General features: G+C 52.1%; 1 protein-coding gene across 1 annotated transcript; it reads left to right on the top strand.

Moving 5' to 3' along the window:
• The first annotated feature begins 5048 nt into the window (after nt 1-5048).
• LOC141464759 (actin-binding protein WASF3-like) lies at nt 5049-10122 on the top strand. Its single transcript, XM_074147861.1, has 8 exons — nt 5049-5181; nt 6533-6667; nt 6802-6955; nt 7274-7391; nt 7535-7710; nt 8129-8395; nt 8887-9269; nt 9965-10122. Exons 1-8 carry the CDS (start codon nt 5049-5051, stop codon nt 10120-10122), a joined length of 1524 nt encoding a protein of 507 aa, XP_074003962.1.
• The last annotated feature ends 12559 nt before the right edge of the window (nt 10123-22681 follow it).

Below are 22681 nucleotides of genomic sequence, written 5' to 3'. Positions count from 1 at the left end.
CCAGCTGTATGTCACCTCTGCCTCTTGTCCTTTTCCTGACTCCAGAGTCAGGGTTTTGTTTTTTTTTTTTTTCTCCTTTCAATATTTCAGGACTGGCTTCTCCCTCCTGCCCCCAAAGCCCTTCCCCACCTCGCCGTTCCCAGGGTGCCTATGCCAAAACACGGGTTGCTGTCCTGAACAGGCGTTACAAGATCTGGCACTTCTTGTTCTCTTGACATTAATTTCTAAACCTTCTTGTCTTTTGTTCAAGGATAATAGATTTCCAATATACCACTTTGGTTTTTTTTTTTTTTTGCACTACTCTGGCTCCTGGCACCCGACCAAAGCTTTTGCTCCCTTGCAAAAGCCTCCAGTTCCTGGCAGCGTCTGGTCCTCGGGGCTCAGCAGCGCCCTGGGGAGCCCCATTCGGGTAAGAGCTTTGATTGCAAGGGTCGAGCAAACGGACTGCCCCCAAAACCTGGCCCAGAACTGAGCTTCACCGCAGGGGCTGACTCCAACTCCCAGTCTTTAGGGGTTCAGCATGGCTGTGCTCGCTGCACACTTACCCACCTTCTCCCCAAATCCAAGCTCTGGGTTCGTCTTGGCCATCTGATGTGGAATTAGGTTTCCCTTGGTGCAAGTTCAGCTGTTGCTCCACACACCATCCAGCCAGTGCTTCAATACCATCACGCAAGGTATTGAAGATACCTTGATGGCTGATTAGGTTTTTGCAAGCCTGTGATGTGCAACATGGACATCCCTCCCAGACCAGCGCTGCTCGTCTCCACCGTGGCTCCATTCCCAATCCAGGTTTATGCTGCAGGGAGCATCCAGCCATAGAAAGCAAACCCCAAAATTGCCTTCTGTCCCACCTTGGCCTGGTGAAGGAGGGTGACAGCAGAGGGACTTCTCTCTCCTCTCTCATTCATGCAATATTAAGCGGGGCACTGGGGCTGAGACTGCCAGCACTGACCAAAAAGTGTCTCATTTTTACCCAAAGTGCACCAAAAAGTCCATCATGGGGATTAGCCAGCCCCCAGGAAATGTTGCCATCCAGCCTATCCCTCCTTACAGGGTCTTCCAGAGCATGCATGATCCTTCAGGCGACTTTGGACACAGCCACGGGAATCTAGCTTGGCTTTGCAAGTCACAGCTCAGTCCCCTGCCCAGTGGGAGATGGGGAGTGGGTTTGGGGACACAGTTATGTACATGGAAAGCTACTGCAAAGAATATAAGGAGCAACGACTGGACATGAAACTCCATTTTTTGGACCCTCTTACAAAATGAGAGCTGCTTTTCTGCCACCAATGGACCCCAAGGACTTAAGCTACCAGCTGTGATGGCCGCTGAGAGGAAGGATGACATCTGGAAGGAACCAGCTGTAGGGGTCACCTATGAGCCAGCATCTGCATATCATACTGCCAGCCTAGTCTGCTGGGACCAGGGCTGGCAGTCACGGTCTGGGGCAGCATTTATTCTCCAGCCCTCCTGCGCTCTTCTCCTGCATGGTCTGGGGAAGCAGGGGCTGCTCTTCGGCATGAGAATTAAATAAGAGAAGCAAACCTTGGTTGGAAAAGTCCATACAACCACCTACATCTGAGTGGGGCTTTGAAGATGAAGCATCAATGGGGGCTGCACTGTTTTTCCAAAGCAGCTGAAGGGTGGGATTGGAGGGGCAGCCTCGGATGCACCCAGAATCAAGTGTCAAGGAGGCAGAAGCCAAAGAGGACAGGGACAAAGACCAGCTGCGACACAGGTCCAACACCCACCCTAAAGATCGTGCCAAACCCAGGACTTGTCCTGGGTGCCAGCATCCACCCAAGGGACCCACCTGAGGCAGGAGTTGCTTGCAGGGGTGAGGTCCAGCACAGCACGGCCAGGAGCAGGGCTGGGGACCAGCAGCATCCTTCAGGGAAGGACTAGCACCCCCAGCTAAGCTTAAATAACCTCCTGAGCCCGTGGGTGGGGGTGTGGGTCCCAGGTGAGGCTGCTCAGGGCCATCAAGGGCTAGTAGTGCCCATGGGAAGATGATGATTTGACCCTGCAGCTATCCGGATGTGGCTTTACTGGTTGCGTGGCGATGCCCAGCTGGGCTGTACTGGAGAGTGCCACAGTGGTCGCTGCTGAGCCTGGTGCACGCTGTGCGTTGGGGATGGCCCACGGTGCTGAGCACTGAGGTGGGGTCCGGTGTGGCCATACGTGTGGAAGAAATAATGAGGTGCTCTTTGACGAACTCTGTCCGTGTTCAGGCTTCTCCCCCTTGCACCAGAGAGTCACCTCCACGCCTGGCAGAGCTCTGCTCCTGGGAGCCCTTTCCTGAAGGCATGAGGACCTGCCACCAAAATCACCCCCTCAAAGGCTTGGAAATTACCCGAAATACCAGCATGAGCAGGAGCAGTGCTGGGCAGAACTGACCATCCCTTTGCTGGGGCTCAGGCCAAGCCACCAGCACTCAGGATTTGTGCACAGCCTCTTGGTGGGTGGGAGCAAGATGAGCCAGTGAGGACAGAAATTAAACTGGTGTCACACATAGCTCATCCCCACCCAAAGCAGTTCGGTCCCCTGAGTCAGGACAGGCCTTGAGATCATGGGTTTTAGGTCAGAAGTTGGGTTTTCAACCTAGAAGTCAGAGGTTTGGTGCCGCCGGTGCATGAGGGATGCTGTTACAGCAGGCTGAGACGGCACTTGTCGCGGGATGGGATGGCAGGGGTTTCTAATCCCTGTGTTCCCATTAGCAGCTATTAATTGGGGAGCTTAAAAAGCAGCTTCTCCTGTGGCTTGGCCAAATGCACGTACCTAATTCCCCCTTGGTTTCTTCTGCTGCAAGCTCCAAGCTTGTTAAGGCTTTTTGGGAGGAGACTAAAGGCATCTTTCTTCTCTAGGGGTTCTTTCCCATGGCACGGTCTCAAATGCTGTTATCAGAGCACATATCCACCTTCTGCCCGTCTTCAGGTCTGTCCCTGCTGGGAAGTGTTTCAGACCTGAAATCCATTTTTTCTTCATTCTGCTCTGGGGGTGGAGGCGCGGGTGGCCCCAATTCCTCCCTGGCCCCCTGTGCGGGGATAAAAAGCCCTGGGTGCCAGTGGCTGTATCCCAGGCGGATGCTGAGAATGGCTCTTTGTTCCCTGTTTCTAATTGCTGGACCCAATCATCTCGTTAACTGCTCTGCCCCGTGCCCTGCCATCCCTGCAGCCGCCGCTCTGGATGACATGCCAGGGCTCAGCCTCTGGGTGAGGATTTTGGGGTGACACATAAAGTTGTCTCAAAGCGAGCTTGGGGTGAAGCTGCTGGCATTGCTCATCTCTTTATGCAGGGGGTTCCGGGGGTGCCCAGAAAGGGGGGGTTGTACGTGGCCAGAGCAGACGTCCATCAGCAGGTATCCAGAGCCTCCCCTGCAAACGTCGTCATAGTTTTCTCAGCCAAAAAATAACCAGCTGGGGTTTTTTGGGGAAGCCAGAGACAATACCGGCCCCACCATCCATGTGCGGTGGCTTTGAGAAGCACTGGAGGACGCACGGTTTGCTCTGAGCCCGAAGCATCGCACGACCCTAAGGAGGGTTCAGGGCTGGGGCCCTTCCCCTGGCACCCCGATTGCCATTCACCCCCCCATATGTACAGATCTGGGAGCACAATCAGCCCTTTGGGAAGCTCGATATGAATGATTTAGAAACAATTTTTGGGCTCTTTCACGGAGGGAGCTTGCATTTGCATTTGAAAACTCCGGAGGAGCTGGCAGGGGGGACGGGAGCACTGGCTGGGTGCTGTCAATGGGAAACTGTTCTGTCTAATGCTGCCGGGGCCAAAAAATGTGAACTCTGCAGATTTCTGGCTCTGTTCATGGTCAGAATTGCTGGCTTCGTTGTGGGTGCCTGGCTGCTCCGCTCCCAGCTATTAACGGCTCTGCTCGGAAGCTGGTTTTCCTTTGCTGCCAAAACAGAGCAGGATTTTGTGAAAGATGGGGTGGATGGGGGGGTGCCCAGGATGTGAAACAGGGAATTCAGCTCGCTGCATTTGGGAGCTGGGAAGGCTCTTCGTGCTCTCTGGTCCTTATCACTCCGCGATCCAATCTGGGGCAATTTCAATGCTAAAGCCATCAGTTTGCCTGTGCACTGGGAGCAGAGCTGAGGCCCGATGCACTTGTGTCACGTAAGACCCCCTTGTGCAAGCCTGTGGGGTCACTGCTCACTTTGTGCCTGTCCGTGTCCCAGTCCCAGGCTGCAGCGCCCCAGGAGACACCACCGAGGTTAAAAAAATGCTCATTTTTTAAATCCTTTTTCAGCCTGTTCCGCACCGCTCGCCTTTCATGTTGATGGGGTAACCTGCCCCCAGCACCCCCACCCCACGGTGCCGGTCCTTCATCCCTCTTCCCACGGGTGCTCTCTCTGGAGATGGGGCTGTTGGGTGCGGGCATCTCCCTACGTTTCCTTGAACCTCGTAGAAAATGAACCGTCCCCGGTTCAGGTGGGGATGGCAGCGGAGCGGGGGGCACGCAGGGATGCTGCGGAGGGCACGCAGGGATGCTGGGGAGAGCAGGGACGAGCTGGCTGCGGCAGCTTGCCTTGGTGTAGTGCATGCACAAATAAAACCCCGGAGAGCTTTGCACTGAGCTGGAAATAATAGCATTACAAGCGCTTGCTCGCTTCTGGCCGCTCTTTGGGTTGGCTGAGGCTTTTTGGGGCCGGCTGAAGGGCTGCAGCACGTGAGGGTTCACTCCTGGTTTGAGCACAGCTCCGGGGAGGTAAGCTCTGGGAAAGGCTCCCTGGGCACGGTGGCTTCTCAGCAGAGCACAAGGGTAGGGACGTGGTCCTCATCTCCATCCTGGCACCCGGGTACTCGCTGGCATCTGGAAGTTTGCACCCATGGAGCATTCCCTGCGTGGAAAAGCCCTGCCGCCACCACGTGAGCTGCATCTTCCGTATCCCAGTGTGGGAAGGATGAGTCCCCTGGGCAGAGAGCAGAGGGAATGGGGAGAAAAAATAGGCAAATGGCAAAAGCTGTGTATTTTCTTTTTTTTTTTTCTTTCTTTCTTTCTCCTTTGCCCAGGAGAGGCGTGAGGGCTCGCTGGCAGGATGCCGCTGGTGAAGAGGAACATCGAGCCCCGGCACCTCTGCCGGGGCGCTCTTCCTGAGGGGGTGACGAGTGAGCTGGAGTGTGTCACCAACAGCACGCTGGCTGCCATCATCAAGCAGCTGGGCAGCCTCAGTAAGTCACAGCACAGTGATCCCAGCGTGGGTCAGGGCAGTGGGATGCTGGTGGGATGCTGGTGGAACGCTGTGGTTGCTTGCTCCAGTTTAAATCACAGAGAAACACGGGCTATGTGAGAGCCGTGCAGGCTGCAGCCACCCCTAATTCAGTGGGAATTATCCAGCTAATAAAAAAAAAAGGAGGATGCTCAGGGCCAAGCCCAAAGTGGGGACTTGATGACATTTTTAAGACCCATTTTCCTCCTGTAGCTGGTTTGTGTGGTAGGGAAGGAAAAGCCTTTGTGAGCCCCTTGCTGCTTGACTTGGCCAGAAACAGGAAGGTCAGGTGAAGATTAAAAAAACCCAACCTATTCTTTTTAATCTTAGAGCTTTTTCTTGTGAAAGAGAGGTCTATATAAAAGGTCTAAATCCTCAGCTGTTTTCCTGCCCTGGGACTGATTTCAGCAGAAAAGAGCAGGATGAGAGCACTGCACACGCTGATGTGAAGGTTTAATAGGGGCAACCTATTTCATTGCTGAATATCGACTTAAAATAGAGCGAGAGAAGCCAGGCTCTTCAGGGTTTCCTCTCTTTTTCCCCCTCCAGAACTAGATTACTCTCTAAAATACTCCCAGAAAAATAAATCCTGTATTTAGGGAGCTGCTGGAAGCAGGGCAGCCGGCGTGAGCAGCACCCATGGGTGCTCATCCAGGGGAAAGGGAAATCAGATACAAATGATGCCGGGTGCCGGATGACAGGATGAGCAGATATCAAAAGCACCTTGATCTCAAGAGCTGTTTGATATGTGGTTTTGGAGGAAACCCCGAGGAGCTGAGGTGCTGGGCTGGGTGCTGTAGCCTGCAGGTGTCAGCAATGCTCAGACCTGCGATAACAACAGCCCTAATCAAGAGCTATCACAGCGATGCACCGAGTGCTGCAGGAAAATAACTACGAAAGTGAAAGAAATCACAGCATCTCCCTGCTATAGCACTCTCCCTGCTGCCCTGCTCACGGTTTTCCACCTTCAGGGCTGGGTTCCTGTGGGTCATGCTCCAAGACAAGGGGGTGATGGTAGTTTTTTGGCCATAGTAGACCCAAAAGCTTTTTTAGGATGAGCAACGCCATGGTTTGCTGCCTCCCGCGGGTACCGCTCTGGCTGAAAAGGATGCTCGTGTGTGGAGAAGAGTGGGTGGTTTGTGCTCCCCTCCCTCCATGCAGTGCTTTCTGGGTCTGGGAGAGGATGAAGCTCACCTCCCAAAAAACCAAGGCTGGGGAGAGATCTGGGGGGCGTGAGGTCCAGGGGACACGCTGGGAAAGGGCTGCCTGCCTCCTGCCGTTGCCCGTGACGGGTGTGCATTGGCCTCTGCCAGGCAGGCATGCAGAGGACATCTTCGGCGAGCTGTTCAACGAAGCCAACAGTTTCTACATGCGGATGAACTCACTGCAGGAGAGGGTGGACCTGCTGGTCATCAAGGTGACGCAGCTGGACTCCACCGTGGAGGAAGGTGAGGGGCTGGGGCTATTTCAGGGTGATGGCTGGGTGCGAGTGGGTGGGAGATGCATGCTCAGGGCCGTGGTCGTGCCCAGTTCGGGGAGGCTGAGATCACTCTTACATCCCTTCTCCTTCTTGCATCCCCAGTTTCGCTGCAGGACATCAACATGCGGAAAGCCTTCAAGAGCTCCACAGTGCAGAACCAGCAGGTTGTGTCTCGCAACTCCATCCCCAACCCGGTGATGGAGATGTACCAGCGCTGCGACAAGCCCCCACCACTCAACATCCTCACGCCCTACAGGTAGGGTAGCCGGCATATTGCTCCTTTGGGAGGTCCTGGGGGACTCTTTCCAGGAGAGGCATCAGGGGGTGCAACCCGTTTGGTGCTTGGTGAGGGCTGAGAGGCTGTTTTCTCCATTTGCTGTGCCACCATCCAAGCATAGGGTGCTTGGGACAAGTGACCCCACACAGTGGTACTGCAGGTGGTGACCACTGTGTTGGACATGTTCATGGTGGGGCAACAGGTTATGGCTGTGATCATACCAAACCCCCCTGTGCAGGGAAAGGGGGTCTTCTCCTATGGCTGATAACTCCCTCTCCTCCCTCCCCAACCCCCCAGGGACGACAAAAAGGACGGCCTCAAATTCTACACTGACCCCTCCTACTTCTTCAACTTATGGAAGGAGAAAATGTTGCAGGCGACAGAAGATAAGAGAAAGGAGAAGCGCAGGCAGAAGGTAATGGGCAGGCGGGGGTCACCAGGTGCTCCCCACTGTTGCAGTGGGTGCATCTTATGGCTCTGGGTGATGCTCCCTGGGTACCGCTTGTGGGCTGGAGGAGCCAGGTTGGAGATGAAGCTTTGGCTTGTGTGTGTCCCCAGGAGCAGCGGCTGGTGGAGGACTCCACCCGGGAGGTGAAGAAAGTGAGGAAAGCCCGCAACCGGCGCCTGGAGTGGAACATGATGGCGTATGATAAAGAGTTCCGACCCGATAACAGGTTCTCACCATCCCCCTATCACATGGCGTCATCGGAAGGATCACTGTCCCCAGATAATAGGCAGGTTTTACCTACTATGCGTTAGCTCACCGGCTCTCCTTTGCTTTTCTCTTCTTCTGCGTCTCTGGGGGGACACGCTGCCCGCAGCAGGGTCGGGGTGAGAAGCTGTAAACCCATGGTAGCTTCATGGAGATTTGGTGCCCTTGGGGTCGTGTCCTGAACCTCAGGAAAAACCTTAGTGTTGGGATAAAGTCAGAGCACTTTCCGTTTAGCAGCTTAAGGGAAGAGACTGGTTCAGCTCTGTTGGTGTCCTCCTCCCCTCCGCTATCTCTGCTTTCTTGTACATCTGTATTTTTGTGGCCATTTTCTGTTTTGTTGTCTCGACCCCAAAATATCCCCAAACCCGCATCCCCCAAACCCTTCCTCCCACCCGACCCCCCTCCCAGGAGTACAACCATTGGGTTTTCCTGTGCCGTAGATCTTATGCGTCGGACGCAGCCGACCACTCATACCCAGCGAGCCCCAACCACCCCGCACAGCTCCTGGCCCCGGCATCCCACCTGGCCCCGGCGGAGCACAAGGAGGGGGTGCTGGCGGCCGCAACTCCCCAGGAGCACGTCTACCGCCCAGTGCCAGCGGCGGGCAGCCGACAGAACAGCCTCAACCGCCTCCAGCAGCCCCACGCGCCGCAGCCCCCCGAGGCTATCCTCAACGGGCCAAGACCTCACTTAGTCAAGGATTACGGGTAGGGCTTCAGCCTGCATCTTCTCTCCCGGCAGAGGGATGCCCAAGGGAAGGGAGGGTTTGTGAGGGGCTGACCCCCCATTTCTGGGTTGATGTAGTGGGGAGAGCCCTCCTCTGCACCCATTGTGGTCTGAAACTGCTGGTGAAACCAGAGGCCAAATCAGTCGGGAGCACTTTCAGGGTAACCTCATCCCAGATAAGGGGACAAGGTGGATGGAGGGGACCATTTCTCCCTGGGATGTTGGCTGCCTTCCCATCGTGGGATGACCCATAGCCCATCCCACAATTAGAGCCCCTCCACTTCTGTGGAGACAGAACTTATATAGGGTCCAGAGCAAACCAAGCCACAGCAGAGCCAGCTGGGTGCTCAAGATGGGTGGTGGGTGCCCGGGATGGGTAGTGGGTGCTTAGGATGGGTGATGGGTGCCCGGGATGGGTGGTGGATGCCATTGTTCCTCACGCCACTGACATGGCTTTGCCCTCCCGTTGCAGCCCGCAGCCGGTGCCGATGGCAGAGTACTTTGTGCCACCCGCCCCACCACCCCCACCGCCTGTCATCCCCTCTGCGCAGACTGCCTTCGACAGCCCCATCTCAGCTCCCCCCGCGCTGGCCCCTGGCACGGCCGCTCCCCCATCCTATGCGCCCTCACCACCCCCCGCACCCCCCGGCCCCTACTCTGCTTCCCCGCCGCAGGCCGGCCCCATGGGACCCCCAGTGGCACCCCCACCACCGCCGCCGGGGCCCCCCGCTGTCACTGCCTCACCGGCACACTCAGCATCACCACCGGCTCCTGCCATGGAGCCACGGAAGCCTCAGATCCCACTGATGCCCATGAGCGATGCCCGGAGCGACCTGCTGGCAGCCATCCGCAGGGGTGAGCGGCAGGGGTGGTGGCAGCAGGAAGGAGGGGGGACAGGTCCCCAGTGCTGCCACCATGATGGCAAAATACATCTTGTCCTAGAGCTGTGTGGTGTTGGCTTTGTTGAGTGCAAGCTGAGCCCCGGGTGGGCAGGTGATGCATGAAGATGGTGGCACCCAGTGGGACCTGGGGAGGGAAGGAAATGCAATAAGAGGGGTCAGAGGGAGGTGGGGAAACCCATTGCTGAAGGTGGGATGGAGCCCAACAGGGATGACTGGCAGCTCTCGTGTGTGTGGCCTTCTTCCAGGCTGTAGCAGATGATGTGCTCCAAGGGTTCTCCCATTTCCCCTTCTTGCCAATGCTTCAGGTCGAACGGTAGATTTAACCTTCAAGAAGGTTCAACCGCTTGAGGTTGAGTGGAAGCAGAGGAGGAGCTTTATTTTGTTATATAGCTTTATAATTGCATCTAGTGGGAGGTGTCCCTGCCCATGGCAGGGGGGTTGGAACTAGATGATGTTTAAGGTCCCTTCCAACCCAAACCATTCTATGATTATCTCATATAGCTTTATAATTGCATGCATCCTCCTGCAAAGGGGCTGCAGCCATCTCACTTCAGCCAATACTTTTAACTGGATGGTTGCTGCACCTTGGGTGCATCCATGGGTGCTGGGCACATTTCCCCTAAAGCCTTCCTCCCTTCCCTACCACAGGAATCCAACTCCGGAAAGTCCAGGAGCAATGGGAACAAGAGGCCAAAAAAGAGCCCGTGGGCAACGACGTGGCGACGATCCTGTCCCGCCGGATCGCGGTGGAGTACAGCGAGTCCGACGACGACTCCGAGCTGGACGATAACGAGTGGTCGGACTGAGGGGCCCCCGGGGCTGGGCTGGAGCGGAGCTTCCCGGCTCTGTCCCAGGTGTGTATAGGCTCCTTCCCCAACCCTCGACGCCAACCAGCGCGGGCAGCCCTGCTCAGTCAGGAGCTTTGCTTTTACACCATGTTGAAAACCCTTCGGGCAGCAGCAGCAGCACTGGTAGGATACACCTCAGAGGCAGTGAGACCAGAAATTAGCAGCACTTTCACTTTTAATGACTTCAAAAATGGCTCTGAAGGCAGGTTAATAGCATTATTCCAGGTTGACACCTGGAGAAAGACCAGAGACTGGCTCTGAGTGTGCTTTGCTAGAGAAGGGAAACCCAGAGGCAGTAGTGCTTTTTCAGCTAAATGTTAAAGGTGTTAACGAAAAGCTCCTGGAGAAGAAGCCTGATTGCACAGCTGGTGTCACCACAGGCACACAGGGATGGCCGTGCGCTGGGTTTGGGGATGCTCTGCTGCCTATATTTGTAGGATCTGGCAGCTCCAAAGGCTACTTGTGGGCAGGAGTCTCCTTCCCCATAGAGCAATGCACTGCCTTTTACCACTGTTGCGTAGGGATGATCACCATCATGGTATCGCTCCTTGGAGAAGACCAAGGTGTTGATGACCTGAGCCCGTTTCCATCCTAAGGACCAGTTTTCTGGGAGAAAAGCGTGAAGGCAAGGCTTGTGCAGATGGTGGGGAGAAACAGCTCTTGTCCTTGGGGGGAAAGGGGTTGCCAGCAAGGGAGCAGAGGTGTCCAGGGAGCTTCCCCAAGCCCAGCTCTCCTCGGCCTAAGCACTACACCATTTCAGTATTATTTAAAAAAAAAAAAACTAATTAGACAAAATGCTGCTTTTAGGTAAACTCTAAACTTGCACTTTGCAGCCTCACAAACTGCACCCGTACAATTGAGATTGACTCAGACCCAGGCACTCAGTCCCCCCGGGCCTGATCCTGCCCCATCTGTTACCCCACAAGCAGGCACTGATGGGGGAGCCTGGAGAGCTCGGTCCCCGCCACGGTGCTTTGCTCATCAAAAGAGAATGTGATTCATCAAAGGCATTTCACACGAAGGGAGGAGACATGGGAAAGCAGAGCAAAGGAGTGGGAAATTCTGAAAACACCGCAGTCAGGAGTAAGAGCAAACATAGAGATGGGAGAGGTTCCCCACCAGCAGAAAATGGGCCAGGACCAGCCACGGTGTCCCGAGGTCCTGTCTTGTGGTCCCATATACCATGGGTCCCTGAACAGGGGAAAACTGAGTCCCCGCGTTGAATCTCTTCTGAGGAGAAGCTGGGCTCTGAGCCCATATCCTCAGCAGCCACATAGGTGATGCCTACAAAAGTAGTATTTTGACTATCTGGGAGTGACCAGACCTGTAAAGGAGGTGGGAGGATATGGCTGGGACCCAAAGGGCTCAAAGGCTGATGCTTAAATTCACCCTGAGAAATGCTGATGTTGAATGATTCCCCAAGTATCTTCTTGTTTTCCCCCTGGTGAGAAACCCTTCATGGTGAGGTGTGATGAACCCCCTGCCCAGCTGCTGAGAAACATCCCCAGGGAGCCCTCCCTCCTCTTGTCCAAAATGGTCTCTTGTCCCTTGGACGTGACACCTCCCGCATCCCTGCATCTGTGGTGCTGAGCAGGGGCTCAAATGGAAGAGCAGCGTGGATGTTGGAGAGGGCAAGGGTTGTTGGGGAAAGGCTTAGTGGAGGGTACCCTGCCATGGGCCACATCCACAGGCTTGGCCACCCTTTCCTTAGGGAAAGCTCCCCTTGACTCCAGCAGGGATGACTGTCAGAGCAGGAACTGCAAATCAAATCCTCAGATTTAATCCCGGAATTTTCCATCTCAGCAGCACTCATGGTTGGGCACTGCAGGCAGGAAGAAGCAGAGCAATAGGGCACATGGAACAGCTCACCTCCAAACCTCAAGGAAACAGGATTGACCAAAGGAGGCAGGGAGACACGGTGTCCTGTAGGTGACCAGGAAATTCCTGATGCTTGGTGCTCACCGAGAGCTCTCATGTCTGATGTCAACCCTCTGAGATACAGGGAACGGGCTGCAAAAGCTTTTGGCCAAAGCCCGGCATCTCCACCCAGGCAGAGAGCCCTGGCGATGCCCACGATGGTGGCAAAGATGCTGGGGTTTGACCTGAGCAAGTTCAGAAGAAAGGCTTGTAAAAATTCAGAGCAATGTTTAAGACTGACCTGGTGGTATTTAATGTGGAGGGTTATTAATATAGATGCCATCGTGATACTGTTTGTATGTGAAGAGCACATGGTGGCACCAAGAGCCCCAATCTCACGATACAGCCATTCCTGCAAGGCCAGCTCTGCTGGCAGGTCGACATCCTCAGTGCCTTTGCTTGAGGGACTCAGCCGCATTTGAGGATGACCATCTTTATTTTAGTTGCATTCATCTATTTTTTGCACAGGTGACCTCTGAAATCCAACACAAGTGACACCAACTCCTTGGTTGGGCTGGGCTGGGTTAGCTCTGCTGGAATTGGTTGAGCCATCCTAATTAACACTGGCTGGCTGACCCACATGCTGCCTACTCAATATTTTGTACATATGTGCCTATTTCCGTGTACTCTTCCAAAAGTAGGCCATGCTGCATTACACAACCTGAAATGCTCAAATCCCCAAGTGGGCTGATATAAAAGTGAATATTTAAATATTTTATCTAGTTTGTCAGCCATTAAAAATACAATTCAGGTCACAGACGATTGAATTTCTCCCCTCTCAAGTGTACCAGAAGTGGGCTGAGGAGATTCTCCTGTACATTAAGGTATCGTGTTCTATGTTAAAATACAGCAGTGGCATTTCATTGCCAACAGATAATCACAGTGCCAAACATTTAATGAGCCCAACCGATCTCCTGAGAGCTCCTCTTTCCGTTTTATCTGCTTTCTCCTACTTGCCAGCTTATGGGCGTAGATTAAAAATAATAAATAAGTCCACCAACAGGGGGAAGTATACTCTGTGTGAATATAAATAAATTGGGCCAGAGTCAACAGAAGAGTAAGCAGAACCAAACCGGCTTATTTAGAGATATTAATGGAAGGCTATAGTCCTCGAAGCCCATCAGGAACCTCTTGAACATTGCTGGTTCATATGAAGAGGGACATTACGGGGACCACTGTGCCCACGGTACTGGTCATTGCCTGTGAGGGCTACATCAGGTGTGAAGTCTGGTCTTGCTCAAGTTTCATGAAGGTTGGTGGAAGTCTAGCAGTGTTCACGTTCCAGTGTTGCGCCCTCAGTGTCCCCTTGATTTTGAGCGAACATTGGAGTTGGCTGTTGACTCTGGTGGCTCTTAGACAATCAGTGTCCTGAAGGAAGGAGGAGGGGTTGGGTAGCTTCTGGCTTTCCACCTGGGGCAGAGACCTAGGGAGGAGCAAGCATCACATCCTATGAGAACTCCTGCTTCTGCAGGTGTTTTTATCCTGGGAAGGTTTTATTCTTGTGACAAACATAAGGCTGAACACAGCTTCTTCAGAGAGTTCTCTTCACCTAAGAGCCCTCAAATGTGCTCCCAGCAATCTTTCAATCTGTGTCCCCCTTTCAAGTCACTCAACAGCCTGAACAGAAGCTTTGCAGACTCCCCGGGGAACACAGCCTGAATTGACACCTCAGCTTTAACAACAAATGGAAGTTTCACTTGGAGGGAGGCAGGTTGTAGCACTGGAGGCGGTATTTTGGAGGGTGCTTTCCAGAGGTGCACAGCCAGCAGGAGCGTCATGCCATGTCCTCATGAATGGACCGTGGAGGGTGGCGAGAAGAGCTCCCCATCATGGGATGCTGGCGAGGGGAAGCATAGGCTGTTTCTGTCACCGTGATTCTTGTTTTCCTGTAGTAGTAGTTGTTATTTAGGGGTAAGGTTTTCTCAGCTGGCATGTCACTTTACAGGTAAAAAAAATAAAAGTAAGGGCAAGGACTCTGTCCTGAGGAGTTTACAGTTTACAGCAAAGACCATATAACCTGCACTGCACTTTAGAAGCCTCAAACGCCCACTCACCCATGAATTTACCCTCAACTGGGCAGCAGCACCTTGAGGACTGTTGTCCCTTCCTTAGGTGACCCCACAACCAGCACCACAACCGCATCCCCCCCGCCCCCGCTGATGACAGCAGTGGGGCTCTCCTGCCTCTTCACTATCCCCACGCAAAAGTGCCTGAGCAAAGTACGGGAGCACCAAGACATGCTGGTTTTGTCTCTGAATGGGTCATCATGCCCTCAGGGTGGACCTTTCCCAGATCCCACACAGCTGTGCTCCTCTGGAATGACCATGCATGCAATAAGAAGCATGCCCAGGTAACATTTAGAGCTGCCCACACAATTCATGTGATGGCTTCTAAGCTCAAAGAAAGTGTCCTCCTTCAGGTAATTATACCCAAGCCTAAACTTTGAAGTATTTCAGTCTTTTTGAGAGTTGAGGAGTTCTTTTTCCTGTGAATCTGATCTTCCTTTACCAAACCCCAAGTTTCTAGGATCAGTCTCTCAAGTTCTACTTTCTCCAGGTGAGAATTGTGCCTGCATTATACTGGGGGAGGGAAGGAAGAGAAAAAACACAGTCAAGAAGTTCAGTGAGGGGTTTGCCCCAAAGCCTTCAGTGCTGTGGACACAGGAAGGGTGGGAGGAGGACACCATCCTGGTGTTGTCACTAGGCTGAGGCAGAGCCTGAAGTGAAGGATGGGCTCTTGCTGCGGGAAATCCCCAGGCAAGACCTGGATGGGACGTGGTGTCCCCTGAAGGCAATGCTGACATGACATCGACAATATTAATGTCTGTCTTACATTGGTACAGGGCCCTGAGGCCACAGACATCTCCATAGCACTACATGGTGGTTGATCACTGATGCTTCACCCTCCCACAGGCATCTCTCCTAATCAATATCTTCCCACAGGTGCCACCTTCAAAGAAGCACCCAGAGGTCCCTCTGTAGTCTTTTGCTCATAGCAGGAACAGGCTTAAATCTGCTATTGGTCATTGTGCTTGGGGGCTTGTGAGCCCAAGTGTGTGAGAAATACCAGGGAATTAGTAGTGGCAATACTGGGGAACTGGGTTAGCCCTGAGGGGACTTTCAGCCCAATGGTAGTTCTAGCACTTGACTGTGTAGAAAGTATTAAGAGTGCAGAGAGGAGGAAACAAAATAGAAGGAAAATAACCTGACGTTATAGGTCAATTATGTTCCCACCACTCTGTACAGGAAAGACCTCAGGTAGGTAAAAACAACTGCAAAGCCACAAAGGGCAGTGGGAAGAATAAACCTGTTCTCCATGTGTGTGTTGGACCAAAGTGCAAGGCATGGGATTGAATAGTGGCAGAAAGGAGTGGAATCAGATCTCAGGGAAAGCTTTCTCAAGGTGATGACGGAGAAACTCTGAAATAGGTCTCAGAGCCTTTAACATGGGAGGTCTTTGGGAAGCAGGTCAGCAAACACCAGAGAGGAGCACGGTCAGTGACTCTGTGTTGGGCGAGGGGATGGTGGAGGTGCCCATAGGGCATCTCTTCAAACCTGGCGTGTTTGTAGTTCTGCCTCATCCCCTCCTTCAGGCTTGCAGCACTTCTACTTGTAGATCTGTCCCAGCAGGTCACCACCCCAAAGCACTGCCCATCAGCCAGGGCAGCCTGCTTGTGTTCTCCCTTAGCTTTATTGCCCATTTTCTGGTTTTGGTGTCGACCCTTATATACAATAGAGACAAAATATACTGCAGAATAAATACCCGAGAGGGAGGGATGTGAACTAACCACAGAAAACCAGGACATGCAGCTGTTAGTGCTGCATTTCATAGAATCATAGAATGGTTAGAGTTGGAAGGGACCTTAAAGATCATCCAGCCCCCCTGCCCAGGGCAGGGACACCTCCCACTGGAGCAGGTTGCTCAAAGCCCCATCCAGCCTAGCCTTAAACACCTCCAGGGATGGGGCAGCCACAACTTTCCTGGGCAAATTTCAATAGTTAGAAGGCAGCAGTTCCAGCAACCTGCTCCTCCAGACCATTCGTGGCCCACAGACTGCACTGTGTAAACCATGCTGGTACATTAAGGTGAACCATTTGAAAGTTACCCTTTGATTTGGGGTAGCTTAGATGAAGAATCTAGAAGCAAACAACCACCATGCCCCCAAAAGAATAAAAAAAAAAAAAAACAACAACAACAAAAAAAACCCACACACAACTCACATGATTTCCAGAAGGAAAATGTGTTCTTTCTCCTTCCCCTGGACCTTGAAGGAAGGTCAGACCCAGCGTTGCTTCCCAGCCAGTCCACCAAAAAATGGAACGGTTGTCATCATAACAGCTTTCAAGAGCCTCTTCCTAAGAAACCAGCATTTAAAGGCAAGCAGCACATCAGCTCACAGTGCAACAAGGAGAGTGGTATCCAGCACCGTAGGAGGTGCTTTTGTCCCTGAAGGCCCCACCCCAGCTCAAGTGTTTCAAATCCCATTGATTTTCTCCTTTTACTGGTGCTTGTATAAGCCCGATGCCTCTGCTGGGAACACTTAGTCCATAGAAAGTCACTTCTTGCCATCAAAAAAAACAACCATAAAAATCTTGCATTAGAAACAAACTGGACTTTGAGCCTGATGACATTAGGACATTGAGGAGTTGTTGATTTCTCACTGGCAGCAGGAGCATCTTTGACACAATCCTGCCAGGTCTCCAAATACAGGATGCTGTTAGGAGCATCAACATCCCTCCCTCGCCACCACCAAAGTTATTTTTATACTGAGATGTTTCAGGTCTACCTTTAGTTCTGGCCAGTTTTCCTCCAAATGGAGCCTCTCTTTGTGGTGCCTTTCATCTCAGATCAGACCAGATTAGGAAAAAGAAGGAAAATCCCCAACAAAAAGAAATCTTGTTTTCTCCAAAATGCATTTTTAGGAGCATTTTGGGGCTGATGGCTCCCTATCTTAATAAACCTCCTTCATTTTGGGGCTGCTTGACTTGCCCAGGGGAATCTGGAACAGGATGTTCCGGCGTGAGTTTGGGTTGATGCCAAAGCGTTGCTGGCACTTTTCTCCTCTCTGGTTTTGGCTGTGCTGTGTCACGCGTGGGGCTCAGGTCCCGTGTTCCTGTTGGGAGAGCAGTGGTGTGACAGCTCTTTACAGACACAAGTGCCTTTTCTGGAGGTCCCCATTGTGTTGCTGAGGAGCACGGGGCTTCACAGGGTAGGTGGGTTTGCCCAGCTGGGGAAGGGCAGAACATTCCCAAGCATTTCTGATGCTCAGCCTGTCCTCACCTGGGTGGAAACCTGGACCTGCCCAGACCCCGAGGTATCCACTGGGATACCTCCCTCCTTGTGCAGGCGTAGTTTTGGGAGCAGCTTTTACTCCAACTTTGGCCAGCCCAAGGAAATCCTGCTCCGGCAACCACACGTCTCCAGGTGCAGATGCAAACATTGCATCTTCGGCCCAGGGACAGTCCCCAAGAGGACACGGTGGCCATGTAAGGAGGTGACAAACCCTGTCACTGCTTTGCTGTGGGACATGCATGTGCTGGTGGGTTTGCTCCAGGTTATGTGTCTTGCTGCTGCTGTGGGACAAGCATGCAGGCTGGAGACCTTCCTCCTCTTTCTCCTTCTCCTTCTGCCTCATCCCAGGGCCACTGGGACAACGCGAACTGCAGGGGCAGGACAGAACCCATCTCGCTGCCAGGTTTCCATCACCCTCAGAGTGAGTAGGAGCACAAGCACCTCTGGGTGAGGCCAGGTGCTGCAGTAGCCTTGTTTTGGGGGAATTGATGGCAGGTGAGGATCATCTCCTGTGCCCTGCACTCAGCAGCCTGGGGATCAAGGCTAGCCCAGGCTGGGCTGGGAGCACCTCAGACACCCCCCAAAAAACCCCTTCACTACCCAAACTGAGCAGCTATGAGCTGAGGAGACCTCCCAGAGCACTGGGGCAACAGATCCTCCTAAAATAGAACATCTGTGAGCAACCAGCTTGAGACAAGCATTTTAAAAGCATTTTTTCCCCTTTTGGCACCAGCGATTCATACGCATAGCCTGGAGCCAGGGCTGGAGCCTGGCTTTATGGAGGTTGGCTCCAGCTCTGCAGGGGTGGCACAGCGGGGACAGGGAGGTGCCAACCCAGTGGCACCTTGTGGTTGGCTTCCTGGGGTGCTCAGCATCGGTGGGGCTGCCCCGATGCTCCTGCAAAAGGCTCATTTTTTTTAATACCGGCAGAAGTATTACCTGTATTTCCTTTGACTTGCCTTTTGATAAAAGCAGCTGATGGGAGACAGGCATCTCTCCCATGGGAGGGTCACCCAGTACAGGCCATAACTTGATTTCCATTATTATATAGTTGACGTTAAAAAAAGAAGGAGATGTTCACTGTCTAATGGGGTCTTTTAACCATGTGCACTTAGTCAATAGGTGAGTAGATGTTGCTGCTTGTATCTATCTACCGTACCCAGTTGCTACGTGTGAACAAGTGTATTTCTCCCCAGTGTTGTGGGTTCTGCCTGTCGTGACACGATGACGGAAAGGTAGGGACTACGTCGGTCGCAACACGAGCTTTCTTCTGTACAGTGTAGAGAGGAAACCTGGAACGATCCGAAGCACCGCTTGTAACTACATTTGTTCAAAAAAAATGTCATCTTATTCCCAAACTGTTGACACTTTATGCATGTGGTAATAATTAAAAAAAAAAATAAAAATTAATAAAGATTTTAAGAGGTTAAAGTAGATTTGGGTTTGGCTTTTTGTCAGCTTTCCCTTGCTGGGACCCTTTGCTGTGAGTTATCAGCCCTCTGATACTCCCTTCTCTATTAGAGGCCAGAAGCAGCAGCACAAAGCTGTGATGTCTCTATAACCCTTCATTTGGAGAAACCGGCTCTCAAAGATCAATTCATTCCCATGGGTATTTAATCCCTGACCGCCTGGGTAATCAGAGGGCAGAGGATGGCTTGCTGATGGAAAAATCTCCATCCTTTTGCGTGGAGGCTCCGAACGGCAGGAACCGTCCCTTCCCAACCCACACAATCAATGTCTCGAGCAGTTCTCATCCTCAACCAGCTCATCATGATCCAAGTGGAAGCACAGACCCCCGGTGAGGGAAAGCAGAAACCTGTACTAGACTGGCTTCAGCTGAAATAAAAACACAGACACGCACAGTATGGCACATACCTGGGACAGGAGCCCAGATCTTCAAATGTTTTAATTTTATCCCCCCCCCTATTTTTGGATATCCTCTTGACAAATCACTTTAACAGTTTTATTTACAGTAATAAAAATAAATTACTCTTACAGATGAATGTATACTATTATACACAATAGAGATACAGTGCAATAACAGCATTGATTTGTTTCCACTCGTTCATAAAGTGCATTGAAGGGGCTTGATTTAACCGTAATTGAATGATAACTGTACATTTTTCTTTGAGATCAACTCTCCCAGTCGAGTTAAAAGGCTAATGAAAACACGTACATCAAAATAAGTTGCTGTCCTGACTGCTGGGAAATGGCCCGGTTCCCGGGGAAGCAGATAGGACAGGAGGCAGGATCGGGAATGGGGACGATCTACTCCCACTCTGTCCATCTGCGCTGCCGAAGGCGGCTCCAACGGACACTGCCCGAAGCCCGGCCAGGTTTGATCTGGGGTTCAGAGCCTCAGGAGGTCTGTGACTGCAGGGCAAGACCTGGCCCTGGGCCACCCTGGTCTGGCTGAGTCCCTTGCCGAGCTTTGCCACCAGAAACTCATCCCTCCTCCTGAGGGAGAAGATTCACTCTCTAGGGAGGATGCTTTTTATCCTGCCTGGGGCCTGATTCTGACCTACTCAGAAGGGACATCAGAAACCGGCCCAGTCCTTATCACTCCCTGCATCGTGTGGAGCCAAGAGACCAGGCTGCAGCAGACTCAGAAGGACACTGGCTTTGCCAGCAGTGGCCAGCACTCATCTCATCCTTAGCCAGATACTGCCCAGTTGGCAAAGAGCTTTTGCTGGGACAAGCCGGATGTTTTCCAGCTCCCAGATCCTGCAATAAGGTCATAAACCTGTGCTTTGTGATTTCAGTGTGATACGCTGTGCTGTCAGGCATCCAGCGTCCTGCCCACTGCAGCGTGCTCAAATTGTGAAGGAATAACCTTGGTTTAGACACAATTACGCTTGACATCGAGCAGAATTTGTGAAGGCAACTATTACCCTTGGAGCTGGGAACAATTTATTCGCATCCCTCAAAGTCAGGGATAAAAGAGCTTTGGACCATCCGTTCCGATTTGGGTCTTCTCTACTGAAAATCCATTTTATCTCCATAATGCTCTGTTTTGCAGAGTTTTCCAAAGGGAATGGGAAAGCTCCGTTCCCGGGGTTGCAGGGGCAGCGGGAAGGGCGGCTCGCGGGGGATTTTGCAGGAAGCAACCGCATTTTTAACAGAAAAAGTACAACAGATACAAGCGAAGCCGTCAGCTGTAGGGCAGCACGACCACCTCGTCGAGAGAAAAGGTTGTGCATGAATGAAAGGCGTTACAAGGAAATACCATGTGCATTGAACAATCGTTCCCGACAATTAAAAGTGAACTGGTAATTAATTGTTAACAATTAAGTGAGTTGTCGATGCTGGTCAATACACATCAACACAAGTGATTACCAAGATCAATGGCTTTACAGAGACCTCCCCACCCCAAATTTGATGCTTCTGCAAGAAAGAGGTACTTCATCACCTACTGAGAACAGTAATGGTTTCTTGGGGTTTTATTCAAAGTTCAATTAAAACTCTTTGTTCGAGATGAACAAATTGTGGCTGCCACATCAGGACTGAGATCCTTGAGATATTTACCGCTGGTTATTGAAATGAAGCTGGCTAAAAAAGAGATGTTTTCACTGCTCAAAGTCCCAAACTGAACTTGGCTTTAGCTCCTCACATCCCAAATCTTCCTCCTACTGCTATGGAGGGTCCACTGGGGAAAATTATTTTCCGTTGACCCCTGTATGCCTTTGTCAAAGCTGATCAATGGATCCCTCCAACTGAGACAAGTTTCAAGTATACAGTTACACTCTAAAAATGAACATTGTTAAAAGCAAAATCTTCAGCAATAGGGAATTGACTGAAAGGCCAAGAAAATGCAGCTTTTTTTTCATGTCAGGGTTTCTCTAGAGCTGATTAGTTAATCCACATTTCACTTAGAGATGCAAAATGAGCCGCCCAAAGAAACGAATACTGTCTTCTAGATCGGGTTGTATAAAAACATTTCAAAACATCCACAAAGTTTCAAAAATGGTTTGAACTAACCCTGTCTTGAGTTTTCACACTGAGGAGCTGTAAGGACCTGGCTGCACTTACAGAAACCAGAAGAAATAAAATGAGCAAAGTGTTTATATGTATATATATTACTCGTTCTTATATATATATATTTACTTTTAAATATATGCTGATTCAACATTGTGCCTACTGCCCATTGCCCAAGGTATTCAAAAGAGAAAGGAAATGAAAAAAATAAGAGACTGGCCACCTTTCAAAGGTAGACAATAAGCCCAAGCCCCAGGCACACTTTGGAGATTCATAGCTTTCTCATGTGCACTTAGCTCTGAGGAGCGAGGAATTCATTGCACGGATCCAGAGAGAAAATACAGTTGTGCCTGTATCCAGCCATAAAGTGGCTTCGTACCCACAACAGCCTCACAAAGCAAGAACATTTCTGTCTTCCACGAAACTACGGTGTACACACACTGCAGTTTGGTGGCGCTGGTGCCGTTGGGTTGTGTTGATAGGAACCATCGTCTGTTTTGCCCATGGTGTAGCAGAGCCCACCTCCTGCTTTGAAAAGGGGCATTTTGGATGCTGGAGATCACAGCATCCTTCTCTAAAGGACAGCAACACGTTTGGGACACCAGGCTCAGCTGGTGAGGGGTCTTCTGCTGCGACCACTGAGCTGTTCCCATGCTGGGCCCGAGTGGCACCCACCACCTCTGCCCTGAGCCACCCTGGTTGTTTCACCCCAAGCCCCGCCACCTCTCTGAAGGTTGCTTGGTTTCTTGCTTGCTTTTTAAGTGAACGCACTATTCCACTTCTCGGCCAAAAGAAAGCACAAGATAAAGGACACTTCGTCATGGTCTCACTAACACCACAAAGCACATGATACAGTAGAGGAATGTGAGGGTACCTTAGCTTCTCTAATGAAGCAAGTTAAACTGGTAGCATCCGGAATAACACACCAGGACACACGTGTGATTACAGAGGCTTCCCTCTAGGGGACCCCAGCAAGCCCGGACCCGTCTTTGGATGAACCCCCCCCCCGCCCCCCCATGTAAACGAGCAGTGTGGAAGGGAGCATCACCCCATGGCCCCAAACCGAGCAGGAAAGCCCTTCCTCGGCCTCCCCAGAGCCTTGGGGTGGGGGGCACCCACCGTGAGCCCCCACTCTGCCCGCGGCCACCTTTTTTTTTTTTGGGGGGGGGCGGGGCGGGGAACGGATGCCCCGGGTACCCCCATCCCTGCGACAGCCCGAAACAGCGGCCGTACCCTAAAGTGCCTTTCACCCCCCAGGTTCTCAAAGTGCTTCGCAAACGACATAGAAACAGAGAGGCATCGTGCTCCCCCCAAGCCCACCCGGGGTCCCCTC

This window comes from Numenius arquata, chromosome 5 (assembly GCF_964106895.1).
Source record: "Numenius arquata chromosome 5, bNumArq3.hap1.1, whole genome shotgun sequence".
In the NCBI taxonomy this organism is placed as follows: domain Eukaryota; kingdom Metazoa; phylum Chordata; class Aves; order Charadriiformes; family Scolopacidae; genus Numenius; species Numenius arquata.
The sequence above is the reverse complement of the archived record's forward strand: the minus strand, read 5'-3'. Positions and strand labels throughout refer to the sequence as shown.

Bases quoted from the DNA above. Each gene is read 5' to 3' on its own strand.
- LOC141464759 (XM_074147861.1), top strand. From the start codon at position 5,049: ATGCCGCTGGTGAAGAGGAACATCGAGCCCCGGCACCTCTGCCGGGGC. The intron at 6,956-7,273 runs GTAGGGTAGCCG...CCAACCCCCCAG, and splicing joins AACATCCTCACGCCCTACAG to GGACGACAAAAAGGACGGCC. The intron at 9,270-9,964 runs GTGAGCGGCAGG...TCCCTACCACAG, and splicing joins GCTGGCAGCCATCCGCAGGG to GAATCCAACTCCGGAAAGTC.